Raw genomic sequence first — 23,137 nt, forward strand, 5'->3', positions numbered from 1 at the left:
GCATAACTAGTGTCTCTGGTAAGGTTGTAGAAAATAATTTTGTCCTAAAAAAATATGCCCTGTAGCTCGCTCTGCGACACGCAAATTTATGTACAATAAAGTATGAAAAATTTATAAAAAAAAATGAAGGTTCAAGAAAACTGATTATTGGTTATTGCGCAAATTGTAAATAGAATTTTCAGTAATATCATTTTCTCAAAACCAAAATAACAAATAGATAATGGTTGTTTAATTTTTGATGATATTTCATTGTCTTTAACAAATATAATAATTTCCTTACCTGGAAGTTATTTAAAATACGCTTTTCTGTTGAGGATATTCAAAATGATTTGAGTTTTTTAATAAATTACAAAGTGTCGAACAAAATATAAACATCTTTCTTTCTTCCTTCAGTTCACGAACATCCAGGTCTTATATATTGTTTTTAAGACCAAAACGTTGATTTTTTTACCGGTCGTTGAGTATTGGAATATACCTCCAGGAAAAGTAACATAAATCCCGACGCATTGCAAAATAGAACTATTATTCGAAAGAAGTAAATGCCATATAAGGCAAAGCCTATTTAAAACAAAAAAAAAATTTCTTCGTTAGGATAAATTTCATATTTCAAATTCAAAAATTTGATTACAGTTAATTGCTGACAACTCTCAAACTTTCCATGACACTTATTAATTAGTCGTGTCAAATAAATTTATTAATTAAAAATAATAAATTATAAGTCAGACTTATAATAATAAATTATAAGTCAGAAAAAAGACTACGTGGTCTATTCGTTAACCCCCACACCCCCCGCGTGATTTTTCGTGGTGTTTTGAAAACCCCCCCGTCTTCCTATTGGTTTGGGAACGGCCCCTTTGAAACAAACCAAAAATTGTTTTTCTTTCAACCAATCAACAGTTAGAATGGAATGTTGTAATGCAACAAACAAATAGTTTTCTCTTTACTCAAATAAGTTATTCGTAATCATCCTCGTTCTCTTATTTCTCGTTCTTTCTAACCTTTCTTCTCTTCTACCTTGTATATTCGTCAAGTGCAACGTCAGAATCACTTTTATGCTGAACTTGTTTTTGACATTGTAAAATTTTGTGTCCCCTAAAACAAAAGTAACATTTCTCAGTTATGTGTTCAACGAGAGCGTTTATTCATTCGTTGATAAAGTATACTTTTTTGGTAACACGTTTAAAATATTTTTGATAAGGTACCTGGCAATTTTGAAACCTATTCTGACTTTGAAGTCAGAGTGTTTTGAAACAATACTAAAATTCAGGCAATTACAACTTTTTCTGTTTGACACATCGATCACTCTGTCTGCACACTATAAGGCATAATATCTGGTCAGCCTAGTGATAGCAATGAACTATCCGAAAAAACACATTTAAATACACTACGGTGTGCGAAGAGGACTCCTCCAACACAGAGAAATCCGAAAAACGCTTGAAAATATTTACAAGTCGAGTAGCATAGAACATTTGGCCTGTAAGAAAGAGCTTCAGAGCTTTAGTTTTGACAGGAATTGCTATGCCCTCCTAAACGAAAGACAAAAAGTGACCTCTTTAACCTTGTGGGCTGCAAATATGATCACATTTTGATGTACGTTAAAGATGCGTAAAGTTTATTCCTACAAACAAATTACTAGATATCTTGTAGCGCATTTCGACGGCTTTATATTCCTTGAATATGACTTCAGTGATGACATGAATTCTATGCTCTGCGTAAATAAAAAATACCTCCCGCATGATGTTACGGTTTTGTCTATAAAAACAAAAATTACCGGCTGAGATTTTATTCTTCTATGTCTGACTTAGTATACCAGATATCTGTTGAGATATATTCAATTTAATTTATAGTCGCAATGAGCACAAACCAAAATAATGTAATAATGTGCATCGGAAATTTGGTCCGAAATTTCGCGAAATTTCGTAATCGTCGAAATTGGAAGTTTAATTTCGCGAAATTTTAGGCGGAGTTTAGCGAAATTCAACGAAATTTTTCGGCAATTTCGCGAAACCGAAATTTCGCGAATTTTCGGGAAATTTCGAGTTTTACGAAATTATACGAAATCATTCGAAATCTCGCACAGCCTTAGTGAGCGGGCCAGACACCACTCCGGACAACCTAGTTCAGAGGATGTGTGAAGTCCCGAACATCTTAAGGGCGGTTTGTGCAGCCGCTTCTCAAATAGTACTAGAGTTGCAAAGCAGGCGACACGTTTGACCACCAACACGCCAGTATTAGCTAACCGCTAGTCTCCAGGTAAATAAGCTAATTAGCTAGGAGACTTGATAGAGCCAGGCAAGCATGGAAAAGTTCACTCACTAGCAATATTTCATGCAAATGTGTTCTTTGATTCATCAGTTATCGTTCAACTATTTCCACTCGCGTGCAAGTTTTCCATAGAAACGCTGCAGATTGTTTTTCGCGTCTAGAGTTCCGAATACCATAGAAGGATTCTGAATGATTCAAACACGATAGTATTTATTGTATCCAAGTTCACTTGTATTCAACACTATCACGAGAATCTTTGAGATATTATCGCCAGTGATACACAATTATGAATCCAAATGAACGTTAGATTGCGTTCAATTGTTTGCTTACCGGAGCAAGCAGGTATCATCAATGCTAACGGAAATTGTAGCATGGTGCATTAGCATGTGATACTAGAAATCATCAAGAATCATCGTGGTATATCACGGTGAAAGCACAACGTGGAGTAGTCGAACTCCGCCTACAAGCAACCAACATTTGAAAGAATCATTGCGATCGCTTGAGTGCAATCGTTTACGATTCTTTCGTGAAACACTCGTATATGTTGCTCGCTCCGCCTAAAGCAGGCAATACTGAAACAAAATCATCAAAGAAAGCTACCATATACCTATTTCTTTGCTCTAAGTTGTCTCTTGCAAGCTTGAGAATGTGTAACTTTTAATAGCAATGGTTTGCTAGGATTGAAAGCTTATAAATAGCACGTTCAGAAATGATGATTGTTATGCGATACTGCCCATAATTCAAAAAATTTCTAATATGCCATTTTTACCAAAATCGAGAAAACAGTTTCTCGTGGTGGTAAACACCCTAAACAAGGTCCCTATGGAAGCCGATTGTCAAAAAATGCATTTAGGAAGGCAGCAATCATGAAACAATTTTGGCTAATATCCAAAGTAATTGATAAGTTGGCTAATACCCAATATGTTTCTACCTGTGGCATGTTCACGAACCAGTGTATCATTACTGTACTTTGTTTCGTCTAACTTCCGAAAGTGTGTTGTAGCTACTGGCGACAAGTAAGCGATCGTAAGGCCATTGCATCAAATTTGACTATTTAATGCGACATGAATTTATTTGTTGTGTCGCGAAACCCAATGATCAAAACGCGTGACTGTTTCCTTCTGTCATGAATCTACATTCTTAAAAATGCGAATTAGCTCTTTGATTAAAAGTAATATTAAAAAGAAGATTCAGATTTCGTTTTGGATTTGATGAGAAAAAATTGGAAAGTGGATTGTGGGATTATCATGAATAATAATATTTTCGTTATATTGTTATATTGTTGCACGAAACCATTGTCTCGTCGTCCTTTTCATCCTCACTTGTGCTTCAGTGTTGTTTTATTAAATTTAAAACCATTTTCACCACCAACGAGCACAATATAATTCACATCGAAATTGCACACCAGTTTGTCAACTGACCTTTCGTTTATAATTGAAAAAACGGCAACTGCGTGAAAAATACTTGGCAGGTGGAATTTTCCTGCAGATTTCTCTGTATCAACTCAACGGCAAGGTTCCAGCACATATGAAGGGTGATATACTCAATAAAAAGGATGTCATGGACAATTAAAATACGTTGTACCGACGAAAAACTTTAAAATGCGTTTTTCTCGATTTGATGCCTATGGCATATTAGCCAATTTTTGAATTATGGGCAGGATACGAGTTTTTCCATCCTTGGAGCCAGGAGGATGCACAGAGCATAAAAGCCGCTTCCTGAAGCAATATCTAGCGAGTATTCTGGGCTGGAGACTGGAGGGTTTTTTGTGGGTCAAACCCCACACTACCTGAGGTTGGTCTCTCCCTCTACCTAAGAAAACACTCAAAAGATGGAGGTTAGTGCTAGCTTGTCTAGGTGGTTTCACCAGTTTCTTGTAGTCTCCTGGGAACTTGAGCGATGGTAAGAACGGTGTTTTTTTTTTGGTTTTCAAGTGCTTTTTTATGTTTTTCTCTTCAAATATGTACAAAATCGAAAGGATAATTGATTTTTCTTAAAAAGTCTGAAAATCATGTAGATGTACGGCACTGTACATCATTTGGAATGTGTAAATGTAAACGTTTTTTTATCAACATCATACTGCCGCTTTAACTTTTTTCAATACTTGCATCCTAAAACTAAATGTCGGTTCAGAGATGTAGGTATCCTCATTTTTTATATTTTTGTTCATACGGTCCATACCTCCGTAGGTATCAAGCACCTCCGTATAAACAAAAAAAAATTAAAAATGGCGTAAGACAGAAACTTGTACGGACCAGAGCTAAGTTTGACACTCCTTTCATGTTGCCGATTCGCCATTGAAAGCCGCGAAACTTCTGGACATAACGAAGAAGTAACTGCTTTTTTACCAAGATAACGCTGCCGCTCATTCTGCTCTTAATTAAAATCATGGAATTTAGCTACGAACTGGTTCCTCAACCTCCGTATTGGTCAGATTAAGACCAGAGCGACTATTTACTCCTCTCCCGGTTAAAAATGTGGCTCTCTGGTAAGCGATCCAACTCGAATGGAGAAGTCAATTTGAAATCAGATGACTTTTTTGAAGTTACATTTTTTAGTTGGATGTCATTGTTGCGCAGCACTACAAAATTTGCATCGAGATGTTAAAGGACCGTTACAATAAGTAAATATAATCAGTTACTCTAGATGGAGACTATGTCGAAGAAGTTTTTTTCATAGAATTACGTTTTTGACGTCTCTCAGAAAATTCGGCTACATTGGGTGTTAAATGAAAACCTAGAAGCGAAAAAAGAGAAAAATATGTCTAATTTCAAATACTTATAATTCAGTTAGTTATCAATGTAGCAATGCTGCGTAGTCGCAAGGTTTATAGACCACTTTGTCTAGCGGATGGTCGTGAGTTCGAAACTTAGTAGAACCAGCCATTCGATGTCGAAAAGGACTTATGCATGGGTTTATTTTCAGGCTCCCTACCAGTTACCCTTCCTTTACGCTGAAAGCTACAATACTTTTGCGTGACTTCCTCTTAACAAAAATAAGTCCCTCTTATTAATGAAACTGGCCAGAAGGACGCACGACGAAACTCCTCCAGGAATTGTAATTGGTGATATTTGGCAGGAGGAACGAGCCTCGGTATAGGAGAACAGTAAGCGTGTAAAAGAAAGGGTCAAATCACATTACACAAAAGCACTTGATAAAAAAATAATAATAAGCATGCCACTTCTCAGTAGCGGTATTGCTAATAATAGAAGTGTGGGATACAGCAGACACCCGGGCATATCTCACAATAGATCAACAATTCTGGACGCAGTGAGGAAGTACATACAGGAAAATTGTAATTTGATTTTTCGAACGTTTGTACTATTGACAATTGTCAAGCCTTATTGAAACGCAGATTTCGACCTCTGATTGGTCGCTTAAGGGGGGACCCTACTCTGGAAAGTGAAATTTTGTTTAAGCGTGTTGATATGGATTATCAAACTCGTTACATATCCGTTTTTTGATATCTAAATTTTTTAATTTTTCAAGACATTTCAAATGGTGATTTTTTATAAAAAAAAAATACTAAAATGACCGCCATTTTGACAATTTCTAGAATTTTCAAGAGCTTGTTTCTTCCAATTCAAACCAATTCGTTCACTAATGGATGGCCCCTGAGGTGGTCCCAAATGAGCTGCAGCGGTCAGGTCAGTGGTAGGTGTAGCGACACTACTTCTTCCTATAGTAAAAAATTTCCTCTGTGCGGTAGCGGTAACATCAGCGGTAGGTGCATTGGCCTGCACTTCCTCCAGTGAAAAGCTCTGTCGTATTTCGGCAACACATAAACGGTGATTTTGGCAATCAAAACCGTCGATTTTCCAGTGTGTAAATAGCTTTCCGCTGTGTTATCAAGCGAGTGCATTATTCCCATTGCCACATCTTTTCCCTGTCTCGGCACGAACGGATTATATAAGACCATCTTTCCAATGTTAACAGCTTTCATTCAGCACTTTTTTATTATTTTCGTGGAATAATATGGTTGCCCTAAAAAGATTTAAAATGGCAACTGGTGTCAATTTATGGCATATTAATATCATCTCGGATCCGGCGATACTCATTCAAGTTGGTATTTGGCAATCTTTGGTTATTTTCCAGGAATCTTATTTCTAGAGAGTTATTCTATTAAGTGTTTGATAAAAGTTATTGTGATTGAAGACTCTGGAATTCAAAAATGTAAGTAACAAACAACCTTAAAAAGTTTCTCGTCAACCTGGCGGACGGGTTTGCATACAACTCTTCTGTTATTTTTTTTTTTTTTTTTTTCATTATTAGGTCGCAGACTTTCCAGCGCATGTAGTAAAACATACAAAACAATGTTTGGAATGGGTAAGTGTTCAATGGGCAAAAACAAGTAACGTTTATCTTTTAATAGGCACTACCATCACCGGCCGCGTCTGAGTATATTATTATTATTATTATTATTATTATGCTGACATGAAGGTCGCCCATCCCCTCATATCATATTACATTTTTCATGATTAGCGCCAGCGACGACGATGACCACGACGGCAGCAACGATAACGACGAAATTGATACATAGAAGATATATTTTGTGACTATTAGATTCTGGCAATGATACCACAAATAAAGAAAATCATGCTGGTCACTACGAAGAATAATTACTATGGGTTTTGTATATGAGATGATTCCACATAACTATCTTTTGGTTAATATCGTGATTCAATTATACCGATACCAAAGCTACCACATGATATTAATTTACTGCGGTAAGTTAAGCTTACCGTTAAGCACTTGTGAGACTAATTCGATCATCATTCGCTTATTAACTTTGAAGATAATTTCAGTATGCAATGTTCTAGAATTTCATTCACATTTTGAAAACTGCCATTAGCATCGTACACAAATTACGTAACGCAACAAATATAGATTTCAAACTACCCTCCCCCCTAAGTAATGATAGTAACGTTCGATAGGACTCACCCCCTATAATTACGTAAAGCCGAACCCCACCGAAATTTTCAATTTCGAGCAAACATCACTCCCCCCTTCATGCGTTACGTAATTTGTGTACGACGCCTTACCGCATCAATCACAAATTTAAGATTGGATGGTTATGAAATCGACGCGGGAATCGCATCCAGTTGTTCTAGGAAAATGCGTGCTGTATCTGTCTGATGAACGCTCAGCATTCTGCGGTCTAACGAATACAAACAAATGAAATAAACCACTTCTGATAGCATCAATCAGACATGACAAAATTGCAGCAGACCGTTATGATTGCTCCTGTCACAATTTTAATATTTCATTCCAGTTATGTACACACATAAACTGTTTCAAAAATGGCTTCAAAGTTCCGTCCGGCAATCAGCAGCGCACAAGGCCGAGTTATTAAATTAAACATTGAATTTCGGCCTCTCCAGTCAATTTACTCCTACATAGAACAATGCCCATACACTGCGAAGTGTTCCCCGGATGGCTATAAATCTGTCGAAAAAAGCTGAAATTATCCTAGCATCCGCTACCAAGCTGTCGGTCCAAATGTCCAGCCGACTAAAATGCTCCGAACCTATTTGAAAAGGGTGTAACGAAAATGTAAATTTGATACGCAGTGCGAATACCGGTGTGGCAGTTAACAGTTAATTCGACCTTTTTAGTTAAAAAGAATCTTTTGTACGTAGAAGGGCCCAGAATTGCTGCTCATTAACAGATAGGATTAGGTATTTCCACGAATATGGCGATGGTATTTGACACTCTTAAGTTTTCTTCCATGTTGAAAACAATACTAACTGTTCGCATTTAGTCCTATGGAAAGTACTAAATGGTAGGATAATCCCTTCGATTGATTATTTTTACTCGGCAAAATGTACACGATATTCATTACCATAATCATTCTCTACACTTTAATATGCGTAACATTGATTAGGCATTCAATAAGGTTAGTGAGGTTAGAAAATTGAAATTTCAGTCACATCTTGTGTCTCTAATGCACTGAGGTGGCAACTGCAGTTTATTTGTTTGTGCAAATTTATTTATTCAATATGAATAATCATTGGAGAGCAATTTATTCCGGATTCAGCTGTCAAAACGACACTGTTGTTATGCACACATCCAATATCCATATGCAGAACTGTTAGTGAACATTCGGAGAACATTTGTGCACAAAAAGCTATTACTGTTTGTATAGGTTAATTTCGAATCGTTTATTCCGATATATTGCGATCGAACGTCCAATATTCTCTTTGCCAAATTACGATATTAATTTGGAATAATATGTCCCGCAGGAAAATTTTGTATAATCAGCTTTGTTGCGCTGCCAGCTATGTCAACTACATTGATTTATGGACACCGAAATTTTACGCTGATTTAAAAATTTTTATTACACTAATTGCATCAAATTCTGAAGATTACATTTCATGGTGGAAACCATGTAATGTGTATGCATTTAATTTTAGAATGATTAATTCCAAGCTCTCATCTAATTTGCATTGGAAATGCTACACATACCTATATCGTATACATCACTCATAAAACGCTTCGGATATTAATGCAGCTGTGCATAAATTCCCATTCTCGGCTGACGATAGTCAAATTTAAATTATTTCACTCTGGTCAGCGAATAAAATATCGCGCTTCCAGAACCTATGTTAACAAGGAAGTTTGTCAACTGAATCCAGTCGAGTGGATTTCTCAGCCACTGCGGGAAATTTTAATTAAATTTTCCAAAGCTAAATGTCACTGACAACCATTGAGCGTACTGCACTGCGTTTGCTGCCGGAAAGGGGTTGTTCGCATGACGAATGCGCACGAAACAATGTAATTATATTCTTCTGTATTCAATTAATAGCGTTCACGGTGTAGAGAGGGAAAAAACGTAATTTTGCGTTCTCACAGCAATTATTATGAAACAATCAATTCTTAGCCTAGGTTTTACCAGTTGTACCAGTTTTTTACTCTGAACAGAGTAACGGGCAACGAAAAAACCTTCGGTTCTGTTTCCGGCTTGCTTTAAAGTTTTTTTTTAGAAAGACATGCATTACTTGTTCGAATCTTCGTTGAAAAACATTGATTGGGTCGGTAATGTCAACTAAGAGACTGTGAAAATTGTCAATTCATATCCATATTCAAACTTGTAGTCGTCATATGTTATACTCAGTAATAACTTCAACAGGGTTCCTTTTATCTACTGATTGAACATGAATCCAAAAATATATATTTAATTCCTTCTTTGTGAGAACATAAATCCCCCCTTGTGGCGACTCAATGACGAACTTCAAAAATACGCAGAATGTATCTGTGTTGCGGCTTTTTTAAAGCTGGTTATGTTGTAATGTGATAATCCAAATAGTCTAGCAGAAACAAAATGAGGCCTCCCATTTCCATTTTTGTTTCGCCACCATTGAAGGTGAGTACTGCTAAGTCGCTGTAATTAATTTTTGTGGATATTTCACCCGTTCTCTTTGATATCACCCGCGTAATTGAAGAATGATGATCCACCACGTTCATCTAAATTTGTCTTATTCAATATTATCACACGGCCAACATTATTTCTACTTGTGATGCTTGATGTTTTTAAATATTATTATCCATAAGGCTTGAAAATTTCAATTCTCTAGTGTCCAGTGCCGCCTCTAGACGGTAATATTTTCAAATATTTTCAAAGTTCCATAGTGATTTTTTTGAAGTCCGTCTGAAAATTAACTTGGGCACTAGAGGGTTAAATTATGTGTTATTTCAATTTATGAATCATGATTTGAGACGCTGATACTAGTTAAAACTAAAAGGAAAGATATCGCATGGCACATTATAACTAGGTTTGGTTTGGTTTTTTTTTTTTTTTAAGGGGGGATTTGTTAGTAGCTTAAGTATTTATGATAAATATTAGTAAATGATGAGTATGTGTGTTCAATCACAAATGGTGACTTCTCAACACTGTTAGAAATTTGTAATTTTAATTGTTAGGATTTGTTTGCTTTCGCAATTAGGACTTATCATTCGTAGGGATTTAAACCTACTTGTCAGAAAAGGGGAAGTAAACTTACAACTAACTTAATTGCTAACTTACTGGCTATAAAAAGAGCTTATCGTAGCAATTGAGGATTGCAACGATTTTTGTCGAAAATTGTTAATAATTTTATTTGACATAGCTTCTAATGGTTCAACACCAGTAAGTCTATGTAATTCGAGTGTACCAAACCAAGGAGGACGCTTCAAAATCATTTTCAGAATTTTATTCTGAATCCTTTGGAGCGTTTTCTTCCTTGTTGAACAGGTTTGGTTTGGTGAAGACTCTAAGCGCACTGTCAGTTTTTTAAATCACGCTGTCAAAATTTATATTACCAACTGTAACTAATTTTAACTAATGACTAAAATTATCAAAATGGCTGGACAAAGCCAAATTGATACTTTCGCAGCACGCAGGTTTTCTGATGAGAGAATTTTTATCTTGCAACAGCCACACAATGTCCAAACTGATCGGCTGTGGGCGCCGACGTTGGCCAGCACCCCCCGTTTCACATAAACATCTTGCTGTTCCAGAGCGCCCCGTACGCCGTGATGGTTCGGTGGGCCGTATTCAGGCGTGAGAAGCTCCCACAGGTGTTTATCGTGAAAAACGTGAAAATTTCCGCAGCGTGCTATGACCAAGGTTCTGGAGAAACTTGTGGCCCGGTACTTCGGGACCTCTACGAGAAGGACCGTGTGGGCCGGTGGATATCGTCCAAGCGTGGTGTCAGGAGATTTAACTGGTTTTCTCGATAAGACTTTGTGGCCTCCCAGCTTCCCGGATCATAATCCCCTGGACTTTTATGTATAGTCGTACATGCTGACCAAGCAGAGTAAACACAAAGTGAGCATTATGGATCAATTTAAAAAGCTCATTGTTAAGATCTGGGACGTGATGCCCATGGATGAGGTGCGTGCTACGTACGATTCTTTTGAGAAACGTCTTAAGCTCGACATACTGCACAAAGGAAGTGCTCTTAGCTTAAAGGTTCCTAAAAAGATTGTCTCGATAAAAATTGACTCAGATAAGAATTTTTTATGTTTTTATTTTTAACACAAGTCTTGTGGTGCTTTCGAATCTATTGAGCATTCTTGCACTGATGGCTGGACCGATTTTCATAAAACCAGTGTCATATGGAAGGTCTTGTTCCCCATAAGACCCAATTAATTTTTTTTTGCAAACGGATTATTACTTTGCCTGTTATGTTTGAAAATGTGAAATCCAACTATGAAAAGAAACTTATCCCGAAGACTACATAAACTCACTCACTTTTCTCAGAGATGGTTGACCCGATTTCCACAAAATTATTGCCAAATGGAAGGTCTAGCTGCCTCCTAACCAGGGCTACACATTTTCGACTCAATCGTAATGAAATGACTGAACAAGCCTCTCCCTCTTACTTCATGCAATGTCATAGTCAACTATTTTTTTCGTCTCATATTGTCGAAACGGAAACTAATTTATCCTGTTTCCAAGTTTGCTTTGATTGTTCAATAGTTTCAGTCGCCTCATAAACACCTTCAGCCAGACTGACTACCGACAGGCTATCACTGACTATTTGAATTGCTTGAAACCAGGCCCAGTCGTTTCATCTGTCAAATATTTTCACTTCATGGCATGGTATGATTGAAAATTCTGTCGCTGATATCAGTTCTCCTAGTGGTTCGCGACGTGGCGCAGCATAAAGTGGAACAGAAAATAAAAGTAGTGTTTTTATTGCAAACATGAATCTTCCCCCCGGCCCTTGCAAGGAAAATGCTACCGCCAAACGAGCATATCGCTTCTCGGAAGTTGCAGGAAAACACGTGCTAACCACTGACGCTGGATGGTCCTGCAACATTGAACCGGACGTCGAATGTAGCTACATGCAAAGGACTAAACTGGATCTACAGAATTTTATTCGGCATTTTCGATCCCTGCACACCGAGAGGGCGAAGGCCCTCGGTTTGTTGTTGGAGCAAGAGCCCTCGGCTAAGAAACCAAGAGTCGTCCCAAAGCGGCCTATTCCGATCGATCAACAAATGTTGGTCGAAGCAGCAACGAAGCTCGTAGCCCTTCATAACCTCCCAGTTTCGTGTGTCGAATGGGAGGGAATGAATGTGTTACTCGATCCGATAAAGGCAGCTCTTGGGGTCACTTTGGATACCAGAGCCCTGAAGTGCTACCTAGCAAAGGCAGCAGAATTGGTGAGGCAAGAGATTGCCACTGAAATGAAAGAAAAACTTGTATCTCTCAAAATCGATTCGGCAAGCCGTCATAATCGCCACGTACTGGCCATATTAGCCCAGTATGATCTAAATGGCGAGGTGGTCATCCGGACCCTAGGTAAGTGTTTACTGAGAAAACGATCAACAACTCTACGCCACACACGTCAAAGCGTAGTTACTACCATTACCATTAGTGTGTATAATTAAATTGAAAGAGTTACGTATTTCACGATTTCTAGGAATAATTGAAGTCAAAGTGCGTCAAACTGCTGCGTTCCTAAAAACCAAAATTTTGCAAGTTATACAGGAGTATAATTTAACACTCACGCACGTGTGGAGCGTCACCTGTGACAATGGGGCGAACATGCTCGCCGCTGTGAAACAGCTTCAGTTGGAGCTGGAGAAACAACACCAGAGCAATCTGTACGCCGATGATGATGATAATTCCGATTACACAGATCAGGACGCGGAACATGATATGGCGGAGCATCAACTTACTGCTGCTTTAGGAGAGGAGTTGCGCGAGAGCCTAAACCTTATCCGCTGCGCAGTCCATACACTACAGCTAGCGATTCTAGACGTAGTGAGCAAGTCACACGAAGCAGTTAAGCTACTAACTGAGTCTGCCAAGAAATGCAGATCGGTTAAGTACACCAGCGCCTTTGAGCTGCAGAAGGCACGATATCCTCCCGTTTGGGGACAAACCCGTTGGTGCGGTATTTATTCGATGGTGTCTTGTTTCCTCGACCAAAAATCGTTTTTCGAGAAACTGGCAGAGCAGTTCCCTGAGATGGGTAGTTACATGGTTTTTACGAGACTTCATTCACAATTTTAATTTCCTACCTTTTCAGATCTTTCGGGAAGCTGGGACTTTACGAGACAATATGCAGAGGCATTCAAACCTCTTTTTATATGCACCAAAAACATGCAATCGAAGCATATTTCGCTGAGTGAATTTTATCTTCAATGGATGATTACTATCCAAAAAGTAAAGAAGATGGAAACAAACCCATTCTCAGCACCACTTGTCGAATCACTGAATAAACGATTGACAAGTCTGCGAACATCTCGCGCATTTAAGATCGCACTCTATCTTGACCCCAGACTTAATTTCGCAGGTTCCAAGTTGTTCACCAGTGAAGAGAAAGAAGAAATTCAGGTATGAAACTCGACTGTATGCATAACTGTTTTATATATCCCATTAATGTTTATGATAACAACACTGTTTGAAAATAGAAATTTTAATAAAAACCTATTCAAAACTGTTTCAGTCGTACATCGTTGAAACCTGGAACAGAATTCATCAACTTCAATCTCCGGTGGCGAAACCATCAGACGTTCAGCAGCTAATCAACCAAGACAAAGGTGAAGATGAGAATGACGTGTTACTTACAGAGCTTTTCGGGGGCACCGCGGAATCCTCTTTTTTGGAAGACAATAACTTCAACCAGCAGCTCAAGGCGATAGAAGTTGAGCCAAGGCGAACATATAACTTTGACGTGTGGAATATTTGGGTTGACCGCAAGTGTACACATCCTGAATTGAGTGCTGTAGCTGCGGTGGTGTTAGCTACACCGTCTAACCAAGTGTCGGTTGAGAGGGCATTCAGTGCTTTAGCATTGGTGCTCACCAACAACCGATCAACTCTTGGTGAGGATACACTATCAAATATCCTGATTATTAAGTTAAACAAACCGCTATTTGACAAAATTATTCCCAAGCTATGCGACGCAGCCAAGGAGCAAATACTTGAATTAAAATGATTTTTTTCTCTTAGTAGGGTAGTACGATAAAAGAAACGGAGAGTTTCTCTGGTATCGCAGATAAAAAAAAATAAAACAAAAATTGAACGAAAAACATCTTACTCACTTCCATATCACTACCATATCGGACAGTTCCAAAAATAAAATGGCCATACATTAATAACGTGGGTGGAAACGGGTATTTTCAACGGGTGAAATATATTTAAGACTCAGGAGTAATTTTCCAGAAGAGAGTTTTGACATAGATTTTATTCAAAGCATTGTACTTCAGAAACCTTTGCATGCAAACAAAAAATGTCTGATTTTGAATAATAGGGAGCTGATCATGTTTCCTAAAACTTACATCACATATGGTGTACATCTTTTAACCGGGTATTATCAATTCCTAACATTTTTTTTCTCAGAAAGAATTTCTGTACAGTCGAAGGCTTCTGAGCTGCAATACTTCGGATAAATAACAAACACATGCCCCTTCATGACATTTGGCGAACATATGAAATTAAAAAATTAAAAATATCTTAAATTAACAATCCTTCTTATTGTATTTCTTTACTGCTACTGTTGAATGACTAAGGTGATTGTCTTTCATTGACTTAGCATTGAGTGCTTTCATGAGATTTAAGTGTGACAAAATACTGCTCCAACTAGCAACCTTTCGTTTTCATTCGGACTGATGACGTTTACAATCTCGCATCAATATGATTAACAGAGAAGGCGTGAACGTAATAGTAAAAAAGGAGTGAAGCTTGATGAAATGTTCGCTCGAAACCGAAAGTGTGAAGAGTATGGTAGTACGTTGAAACTGTACGTATTCGATTGACAGTGACGTTTGGGTGGTTCATTTTCAGGATGAATTACACCCATTGAACTGAAAATGTTGGGCCCTGCTCCTAACACCCTATTGAATTTTGCTGTAATCGGACTGTAACTTCGTCTGTAATGTATAGAAATGTGAAAATCACGAAACTTCAATATCTTAGAAACTTTACAACCGATTCGAACAATATTGATATCAGATGAACAGGCTAGTTAAGGGTTAACCGATTAATTACATCAGTGAACACGTGGTTTCAAAGTTTGGCTGCCAGATACGTTCTTTTTTCATTTGATTATAATCGAACTTAAGCAACCGTTGTGTATTAAATTGTTGAAATAACGAAAGTCTACTATCTCAAGTATTACACGACTTATTTGAAAATAACTAGTGTCATACGAACGAGTCATCTCTCAAACATACAAATATCAAACTTCATAACAATTTGATATGTGGTTCAAAAGTTTTGGAAAGAAAAGAAATTCAAAGACTATTTAAAACTATACCTGCTTTGGTTAATATATATGGCCTCAACATTTTTAAAATGTGGCATCGTACTATTTGAACGTTCCCGCTATCGCTCGTTATCAAATTGTTCGAAATTAAGAGTCATTTCTTTTATTTCTCTATTTCTTAAGCATTAACATTACGTCAAATTTCATATTTTATACTTCAATCACAACATCAATATTCTATAACCCAAAAAGTGCATATACCGTTACTTTATTTAAGCGTTCATGTAAATCTATTTTTATGAGAGAATGAATGAGCAAGGCTGGTTCTGACCGCTAGGTGGATTAATTAAGGTTTTTGAGAGTAGGAGCAAAACATTCCAAATGAGTTGGGCAAAAGGCGCTAAGAAATTAAGCTCCACTTTTTGACTTTTTGGATCACAGTGCACTGCCCACACGACACGAAGGAAAACCCGAATACGAGAAAGATGCGTTTTATGCAGAGATGCCAGATGTTTTTGAAAAATGTCTGTAACTTGTCGAAAAACCGGAAAAATCTACTTTAAATCTGAAAAAAGACTATCCGTGAATAGAAAAAATTTCGCTCGCGAAGGCAAAAGTCTGCACACATTTTGAGAAAATCTGCGCAAAAAAAGAAGACTCTAACAAAAATCTGAAGAAACTATAAAAAATCTGCAAATATCTGCAAATCAACAAAAATCTGTCTCTAAAAATCTGCGTTTTGCAGACAAATGCTCATCTGGTATCCCTGGTTCTATGTTCTGCTAGAGTAGGTGTTTGATAGCTGTTTGATATTTAGCACAAGCGGTGAGAGTTGTCATATTGGATACACGCTCTTGTAGGAGTATCCAAATGCGGGTAATTTTGACAAATACATTCCTCGCAGCAGTACCGAAATTAGGAAATTTTAAGCTAAATGCTAAAATTGCAACCGCACAGGGTACACGTGGTGGTAATCAGAAGTTCTTTCTTCCCCAGTCAAAACATCCGTCAGGCCATCTGGAAACCACGAGAATTTCAAGTGGAGAATCGAATCCAAAACGTTTCAAAAGACGGTGAATTCTGCTCTGACGTCATCAACGATCGTACCTACCGCAGTGTGCAGATTCTGACCATTATTTCGTTGCAGTATGCATGCATTTTACAATCCTCGACAGTGTGCATCATGCTTCGAATTCACCCACCGCAACCAAACATCGAGTATCTACGGAACGCCGAATTCGCGCATGAGTATGCGTAACAGCTGGAAGTAGCTCGAGTGATGAAGTGTATCCTGGTACAGCTACCCTTGCAGATGACTGGAGTGACATTTGATTCACTCTAACTATACTAGTGAAGCGACAACCAAGGAGAAACGACTAGTTTGACGATGAGTGTGAACTGCAGCACCTTCGAAAATGCTGCAACACTGAACGAGGGCGAACGTGGAGCACTACCGACGTACGTGGAACAGATAAAACTCAGTCCTCCAAAGAAGGAACATCAGATCAAGATCGTGAAGCAATGAAGGAACTGGATCGTGATGATACAGGGAGTGCTACAAAAACTGAAGTGTGAAGTGATTGAAAGGTGGAAGCAGTATTGTCATGATCATCTCAACGCACAGTGGTCCAATAAGGCAAAAAGTGGAACTTAATTCCATAGCGCCTTTCACCTTTATCCTAGCTAACCAGTGTCTTCAGATCAGTTGTTTGTATGAGTGTCCCGCATAATTGCAAATTGTCAAAAAACTTGAAAAGTTTACCATGCTAAAAATAAAAACGTTAACTTTTTTGTATTAAGAGATAGAGAAATAATCTAGTCAGAAAAGTTTTAGAAGATTCAAAAACATGAAACTTTGTTGAACAAATGAAAATCCTATCTTTTTTCGGTACAAAGTTATAAAGTATAATATATGGAACTTACTCAAAAGTTAGTTTTTTTTACTTAAAACAAAACACACATTTTCGCCAAAGACTATATATCGCCAGAACTTTTTCTTACAAAGTTATATCATATTTTGGCTTATATTTTCGTTCCCTTCAAGAACGTATAGGTTAAAAAGGGGCAAGTGGAATCATGATGTCAATACTTTTCCTTAAAGTTAAGCTAAAGTATTATAAACTCCTTTAGGTTTCATTTGTTTGAGACAAATCCACCTCCACCTATATTTCTTCACCTATATTAGAGTACGGCGAGCATATGTCTCAGTAGACTTTCATATATCAAAAATACTAACTTTTTTGTGTTAAGAAATAAAGAAATGGCTTGTTCGGCAAAGTTTTAGAACGTGCAAAAATAAAAACTATCGAAAAATAAGCTAAAATGTGCTACAACTTTGTAAGGAAAAGTCCTGGAGATGTGTGGCCTTCAACGTATGTTGTGTGTACCCGAATGCTTCTTTAGAACAACGTTTTCTTATAAATTGTAACTAACAAAAGTTCAGTACTAAAAACTAACTTTTAAGTAACTTTTTTTAAAAAACACTCTGTAACTTTGTACCCAATGAAGATAGGAATTTTATTTGTTTAGCAAAGCTCAATATTTTTGCACGTTCTAAAACTTTGCCTAACAAGCCGTTTCTCCATCTCTTAACACAAAAAATTGAGTATTTTTGATATATTAAAGCCTACTGGGACATATGCTCGCCGTACTCTAATATGGGTGGATTGGGACAAATGGAACCTAAAGGAGTTTATAGTACTTCAGCTTAACTTCAAGAAAAAGTATTGACATCATGATTCTACTTGCCCCTTTTTAACCTACACGTTCTTGAAGTTTTCGAAAAAATAAGCTAAAATAAGATTTAACTTTGTAAGAAAAAGTTCTGGAGATATATAGTCTTTAGCAAAAATGTGTTATATTATACTTTATAACTTTGTACCGAAAAAGATAGGATTTTCATTTGTTCAACAAAGTTTCATACTTTTGAATCCTCTACAACTTTTCTGAATAAACCATTCCTCTATCTCTTAACACCAAAAAGTTTATTTTTTTTGCCGAACGAATTAGAGATGTCCAGCTTCTTCTGTCTTGGGCAGCCGTTCTCCAGTCTCCTCATACACCAACAGATCGTGCATCTTCTTCCACCGCGCACAGCCACCGCGTGTGAGGCCTACCACGGAGTCGACGGCCTCTTTCTGGTTCTCTACTGAAGATAGTTTTGGCGGCTCTCGCGTCAGGCATCCTGGCCACATGTCCAGCCCACTGAAGCCTGCCCCGCTGTATTACCTTCACTTTATCAGCATGTTTGTGTACCTGGTACAACTCGTGGTTCATGCGTCTGCGCCTCACTCCATCTTCTCCGCCAAGTGGTTCATGCGTCTGCGCCTCACTCCATCTAGTTTACCGCCAAGTATCGATCGCAGAGCTTTACGCTCAAAAACTCCGAGCACTCGACGATCAGCTTCCTTCAGCGTCCATGCTTCATGTCTGTAAAGGGCCACCGGGAGTATCAGTGCCCTATACAGTGCTAGTTTTGTGCGAGTTTGCAAACTACGGGACCTTAGCTGGTTACGTAGTCCGTAGTAGGCCCTTTTCGCAGCTGCAACTCGTCATTTCACTTCACGGCTCATATCGTATAGTATAGAATAGTAAACTTTTCAAATTTTTTGACAATTTGCGGTTATGCGGGTCATTCATACGAACAATTTATCCGAAGACACTATTAAGCTAGGATAAAGGTGAAAGGCGCTATGAAATTATAGCGATAGAATTCCATCCTGTAACCTCCAGTAAGATGTATGTAAAATAAACAAAAAAAAATTTTCTGATTCGATTATGTATACAGTACTGGACAAAAAAAAGTACGAACCCACTATTCTAATGTTGAATTCTCTGTACCTTTTTTATTATAAGGTATATGAACTCGATGAATTCGGATAAGTTGTAGTATTTCTAATATACTAACGATTGGTATAATAATTTTGTCAAAGAATTGCATATTAAATTCACACTTCAGCATAATTGTAATTAAGCTCTATTTTGGCTTGGTCAAAATAAAGTACGCATTCTTTATATCGAAGTTTGTAAGGTATGCCTTAAGATTTCTTCCCTGGCAAAACCCCGACGAACTTCCATCCTACGAGAGCCGATGTCGCTTGTTGGGTATGGACACGCTTCAGAAGATACGAAAGGTAATGAGAACTGTGTTTCTGGCTAAGGTGCTTGTAGGGAACATGAATGCGCCCTGGATTCTCGCTCAGGTCGACTTGAACATCATCCCACGACCACTACGACAGCGAAGCTTCCTCCGGCTTCACACCATCGGACAGACTATGCGCACCATGAACCGATCAGATGTATGTCAGTATGTGTTTACTGTTTAATCTGTGTTACCATTTGTTCGATTTCAATATTAGTATTAGAGTATTTTACGACCGTGTGACTAATTATAATTTTTAACCGTTTTTAGCAATTAAGTGTTCATGTATACAATAATGTCCGATGAATGTAAATAAACAAATAATAATAATAAACAAATAATAATAATAAACAAATAATAATAATATCATCATCAGTTTACTATTTCTCAGCTCAGATAATTTATTTTTTATTGTGTCCTACTCCTCGTAAGTCCAATAAGATTCCCATTGCTGCAGAGAAACGTCGAAACAATGTGTTTGATTATTTGTTTATCATTATTAGTGCGCGGTACAATCGGATAAGATGGGGAAAAAGCAAATTTCCGTAGATATTCGTAAACTTATAGTTGACAACCGTCAGGAAGGTCTGTCTTATAGAGAAATTGCTCGAAAATACGATTTAAGTGAAGCAGGAGCACGAAAAATATGCAAAAAGCATGGAGAACTGGGAAGCGTAGCCGATCGGACCGGTAGAGGAAGGAAGCGGAAAACTACAACTAGCGATGATCGCCGAATTTCTCGAGAAGTGGCAAAAAATCCTTTCGCTACCAGCCGAGTGATTCGTGAAAATGCTGATTTAAATACCTCTGAACGAACTGTGCGCAGAAGACTACTGGAAATGGGTTATAAGAGTGGATTTGCCCAACGACGACCTTTGATTCGAAAGGTTAACAGGTTTGTTTACTTCGTATTCAGCATACATTTTTGGCTGAGGTTTATTTCTGCAGGATCAAACGCCTCAAATTCGCTCAAAAATACATCGACAAGCCGATAGAGTTCTGGAAACAGGTTATCTGGAGCGATGAAAGTAAATTTGAACTCTTTGGCCACAAACAACGAGCACGAGTTTGGACGAAACCTATTCAGAAGACGGTCAAGCACGGAGGTGGCAGTATCATGGTGTGGGGGTGCTTTGCTTGGTCGGGTGTTGGTAATATTGAGAAAATTGATGGCATAATGACGGCAGACTATTACATCAGCATTTTTAAGAGAAATCTTACAGAGTCGGCGCGAAAGGTTGGCTTAGAGAAGAAGTTCACTTTTCAACAAGACAATGATCCTAAGCATACCGCCCACAAAACCACTGCGTATTTCCGTGCTTCACGTATCAAGCTATTGGAATGGCCATCACAAAGCCCGGACTTAAATCCGATAGAAAATTTGTGGTCGATTTTGGATCAAAATGTCGACAAGGGAGATGTCACCAACCGCGACAAACTGTTTGAAGCTTTGGAAAAAGCTTGGACAAATATCGACTCCCAACATATTAAAAACCTCGTTGAAAGTATGCCTCGACGCCTGCAATCCGTGATTGAAGCTAAAGGTGGCCAAACTAAATATTAAAATTAAGAAAAATCAGTTTGAACGTTGAATCACTATAATGCGTACTTTATTTTGTCCACAAAAAAATGACAATTTCCAAATATAAGCTCTTTTTATGTTTATATGTCGTTCTCATGTCGCTTTATCTAACATTTTTCGAAAGTACACCTCCAGTACTGTCTTTTGTTAGAACACTTTGATTATCCATCTGCCTTAGATTCTACCTAAATCAAGAAAGTTTGAACATATCACAGGTGCGTACTTTTTTTGTCCAGTACTGTACATATACTTTTGTAAGAAAGGTTTTTTGCGACTTTAAAGGGGTTAGTCAAAAAAAAATCCTACTTATTTATTCAAAAACAACAAAATATTTATGCAAAATAAACAAAAAAAAATTTTTTTCTGATTCGATTATATTCAGGATTCGATTATATATAGTGAAAATTTTTTGGAGACTGTATATAATCGAGTCCGACCTATATTCACAATCGCAAGAAGTGATTTTTTCCATTGCTGGTAACGACCCGACTGGAACGATATGACGAGGTGTGCAGCGAGCCAGGTGGTTCCACCTTCAGGGCCTTCACAGACAACGTGGCTGGTGAGCTGCAACCATGGACCGAGTTGAGTGGAGACAATTATATCGAACAACAAAGTAAAAACTATAACATTTTAGAAGAATTGCATTAGATTTTGTTAGCCTCGGTTGTATGTTTTAATAAGAAATGATAGAAGTTTACGAAATTTCGAATAACCTCGGGTTTCTCGAAATTGAACAAACTTTTTGTGACACTTTTAGAACCTTGCTTTTGATAGTTATTCTTATACCTCTCTAGAAAGGTTAACAGCTCAGTAAAGTTCAATGTAAAATAATATAGCAAACTTTTTCGTAGAACACCGATCTGAGGCGAATACGGTAGTAGCAGAAAAATTTAATGAGGTACTTCAAGGAAAACATAAATTCGTATGCAGAGCTTGAGTGAATGTTTCGTTTGAATAAAAATATCGATACCCGACTGCTATTTATTGTTGTTGTGCAATCCTGGAAAAACAATACATACAGAAAACCGATGCACTACCAATTACTGTTGTTCAATTAAAAGCAAACTTCAAAGTATCCCTGCACCCAGTTGAGAGGCATTGAAGTAAAAAATCAGCAAAAGACTACAGCACCAACACCAGCCACATTATGAATGTCCGTTAAACCGTGCACAGCCCAATGCAGCGCGGCATGAACAGCCTCGGAGAACATAATGGACTCCTCATTTGGCTCGTGCCCGCAAGAGAACAATATTTGCGGATATTTTCGGCGAAGAATGGAATCAATTGATGAAAATGATTCTCGTTCCGCGCAGGCCTGTCTGTGGCACTCACCAGACAAAGTGTGCAATTTATTAGCGGGCGTTTTTCTCTCTAGTATGAATTTCACTTTTTTTTGTTCAATTGCCAAAAAGTTTATCAAAGCCCATTTACATAGCATCACGCTGAAGGGAAAAAAAGGGCTGGAAAAGATTCCAGCTCGTTGGAAAAAGGGCAAAGCTTAAAAGTGGCACTTTTGTAATTCCGGCAAGTTTCATTACTCGGCACAATCACTGGTCGAACAAAAAAATTTGTCAGTAAATGAATCACCCGGAAATTTAGCAAACTTTCGCCATGTATGCTAATTGGAGAAGAGAAAAAGATTTTGTTTAAACCATTTGCCTCCACGTAATTAGAATATAACTCTGAATGAAAGTAAAGGGCAGTGTTGATCCCTTTAGACATCAATTAGTAGTCTTAATTTTTTTGTTATATTTGAGGTGGGTTTAACCAAATAGTAAAAAATATTTAACATTAAACCTTAGACGAAAACATATCGAATTTCTATTTACATTTATTTTGGGCTCGAAATCATGTGCCATGAGAAATCGACTCTTCGCAGAGTATTTTTTCGCGCGGAAACTTTTCTGCCGCTAGCTTTTTATTGCGCGGTCTGTTACATTACCA

The 23,137-nt window shown here is 37.7% G+C and overlaps 1 protein-coding gene across 1 annotated transcript; it reads left to right on the forward strand.

Moving 5' to 3' along the window:
* Positions 1 to 11,882: 11,882 nt before the first annotated feature.
* LOC129728902 (uncharacterized) lies at positions 11,883 to 14,217 on the forward strand. Its single transcript, XM_055687375.1, has 4 exons — positions 11,883 to 12,553; positions 12,675 to 13,229; positions 13,287 to 13,594; positions 13,707 to 14,217. Exons 1-4 carry the CDS (start codon positions 11,953 to 11,955, stop codon positions 14,196 to 14,198), a joined length of 1,956 nt encoding a protein of 651 aa, XP_055543350.1. The 5' UTR covers positions 11,883 to 11,952; the 3' UTR covers positions 14,199 to 14,217.
* The last annotated feature ends 8,920 nt before the right edge of the window (positions 14,218 to 23,137 follow it).

This window comes from Wyeomyia smithii, chromosome 3 (assembly GCF_029784165.1).
Source record: "Wyeomyia smithii strain HCP4-BCI-WySm-NY-G18 chromosome 3, ASM2978416v1, whole genome shotgun sequence".
Classification (NCBI taxonomy): Eukaryota; Metazoa; Arthropoda; class Insecta; order Diptera; family Culicidae; genus Wyeomyia; species Wyeomyia smithii.

Bases quoted from the DNA above. Each gene is read 5' to 3' on its own strand.
- LOC129728902 (XM_055687375.1), top strand. From the start codon at position 11,953: ATGAATCTTCCCCCCGGCCCTTGCAAGGAAAATGCTACCGCCAAACGA. The intron at 12,554-12,674 runs GTAAGTGTTTAC...CACGATTTCTAG, and splicing joins GGTGGTCATCCGGACCCTAG to GAATAATTGAAGTCAAAGTG. The intron at 13,230-13,286 runs GTAGTTACATGG...CTACCTTTTCAG, and splicing joins AGAGCAGTTCCCTGAGATGG to ATCTTTCGGGAAGCTGGGAC.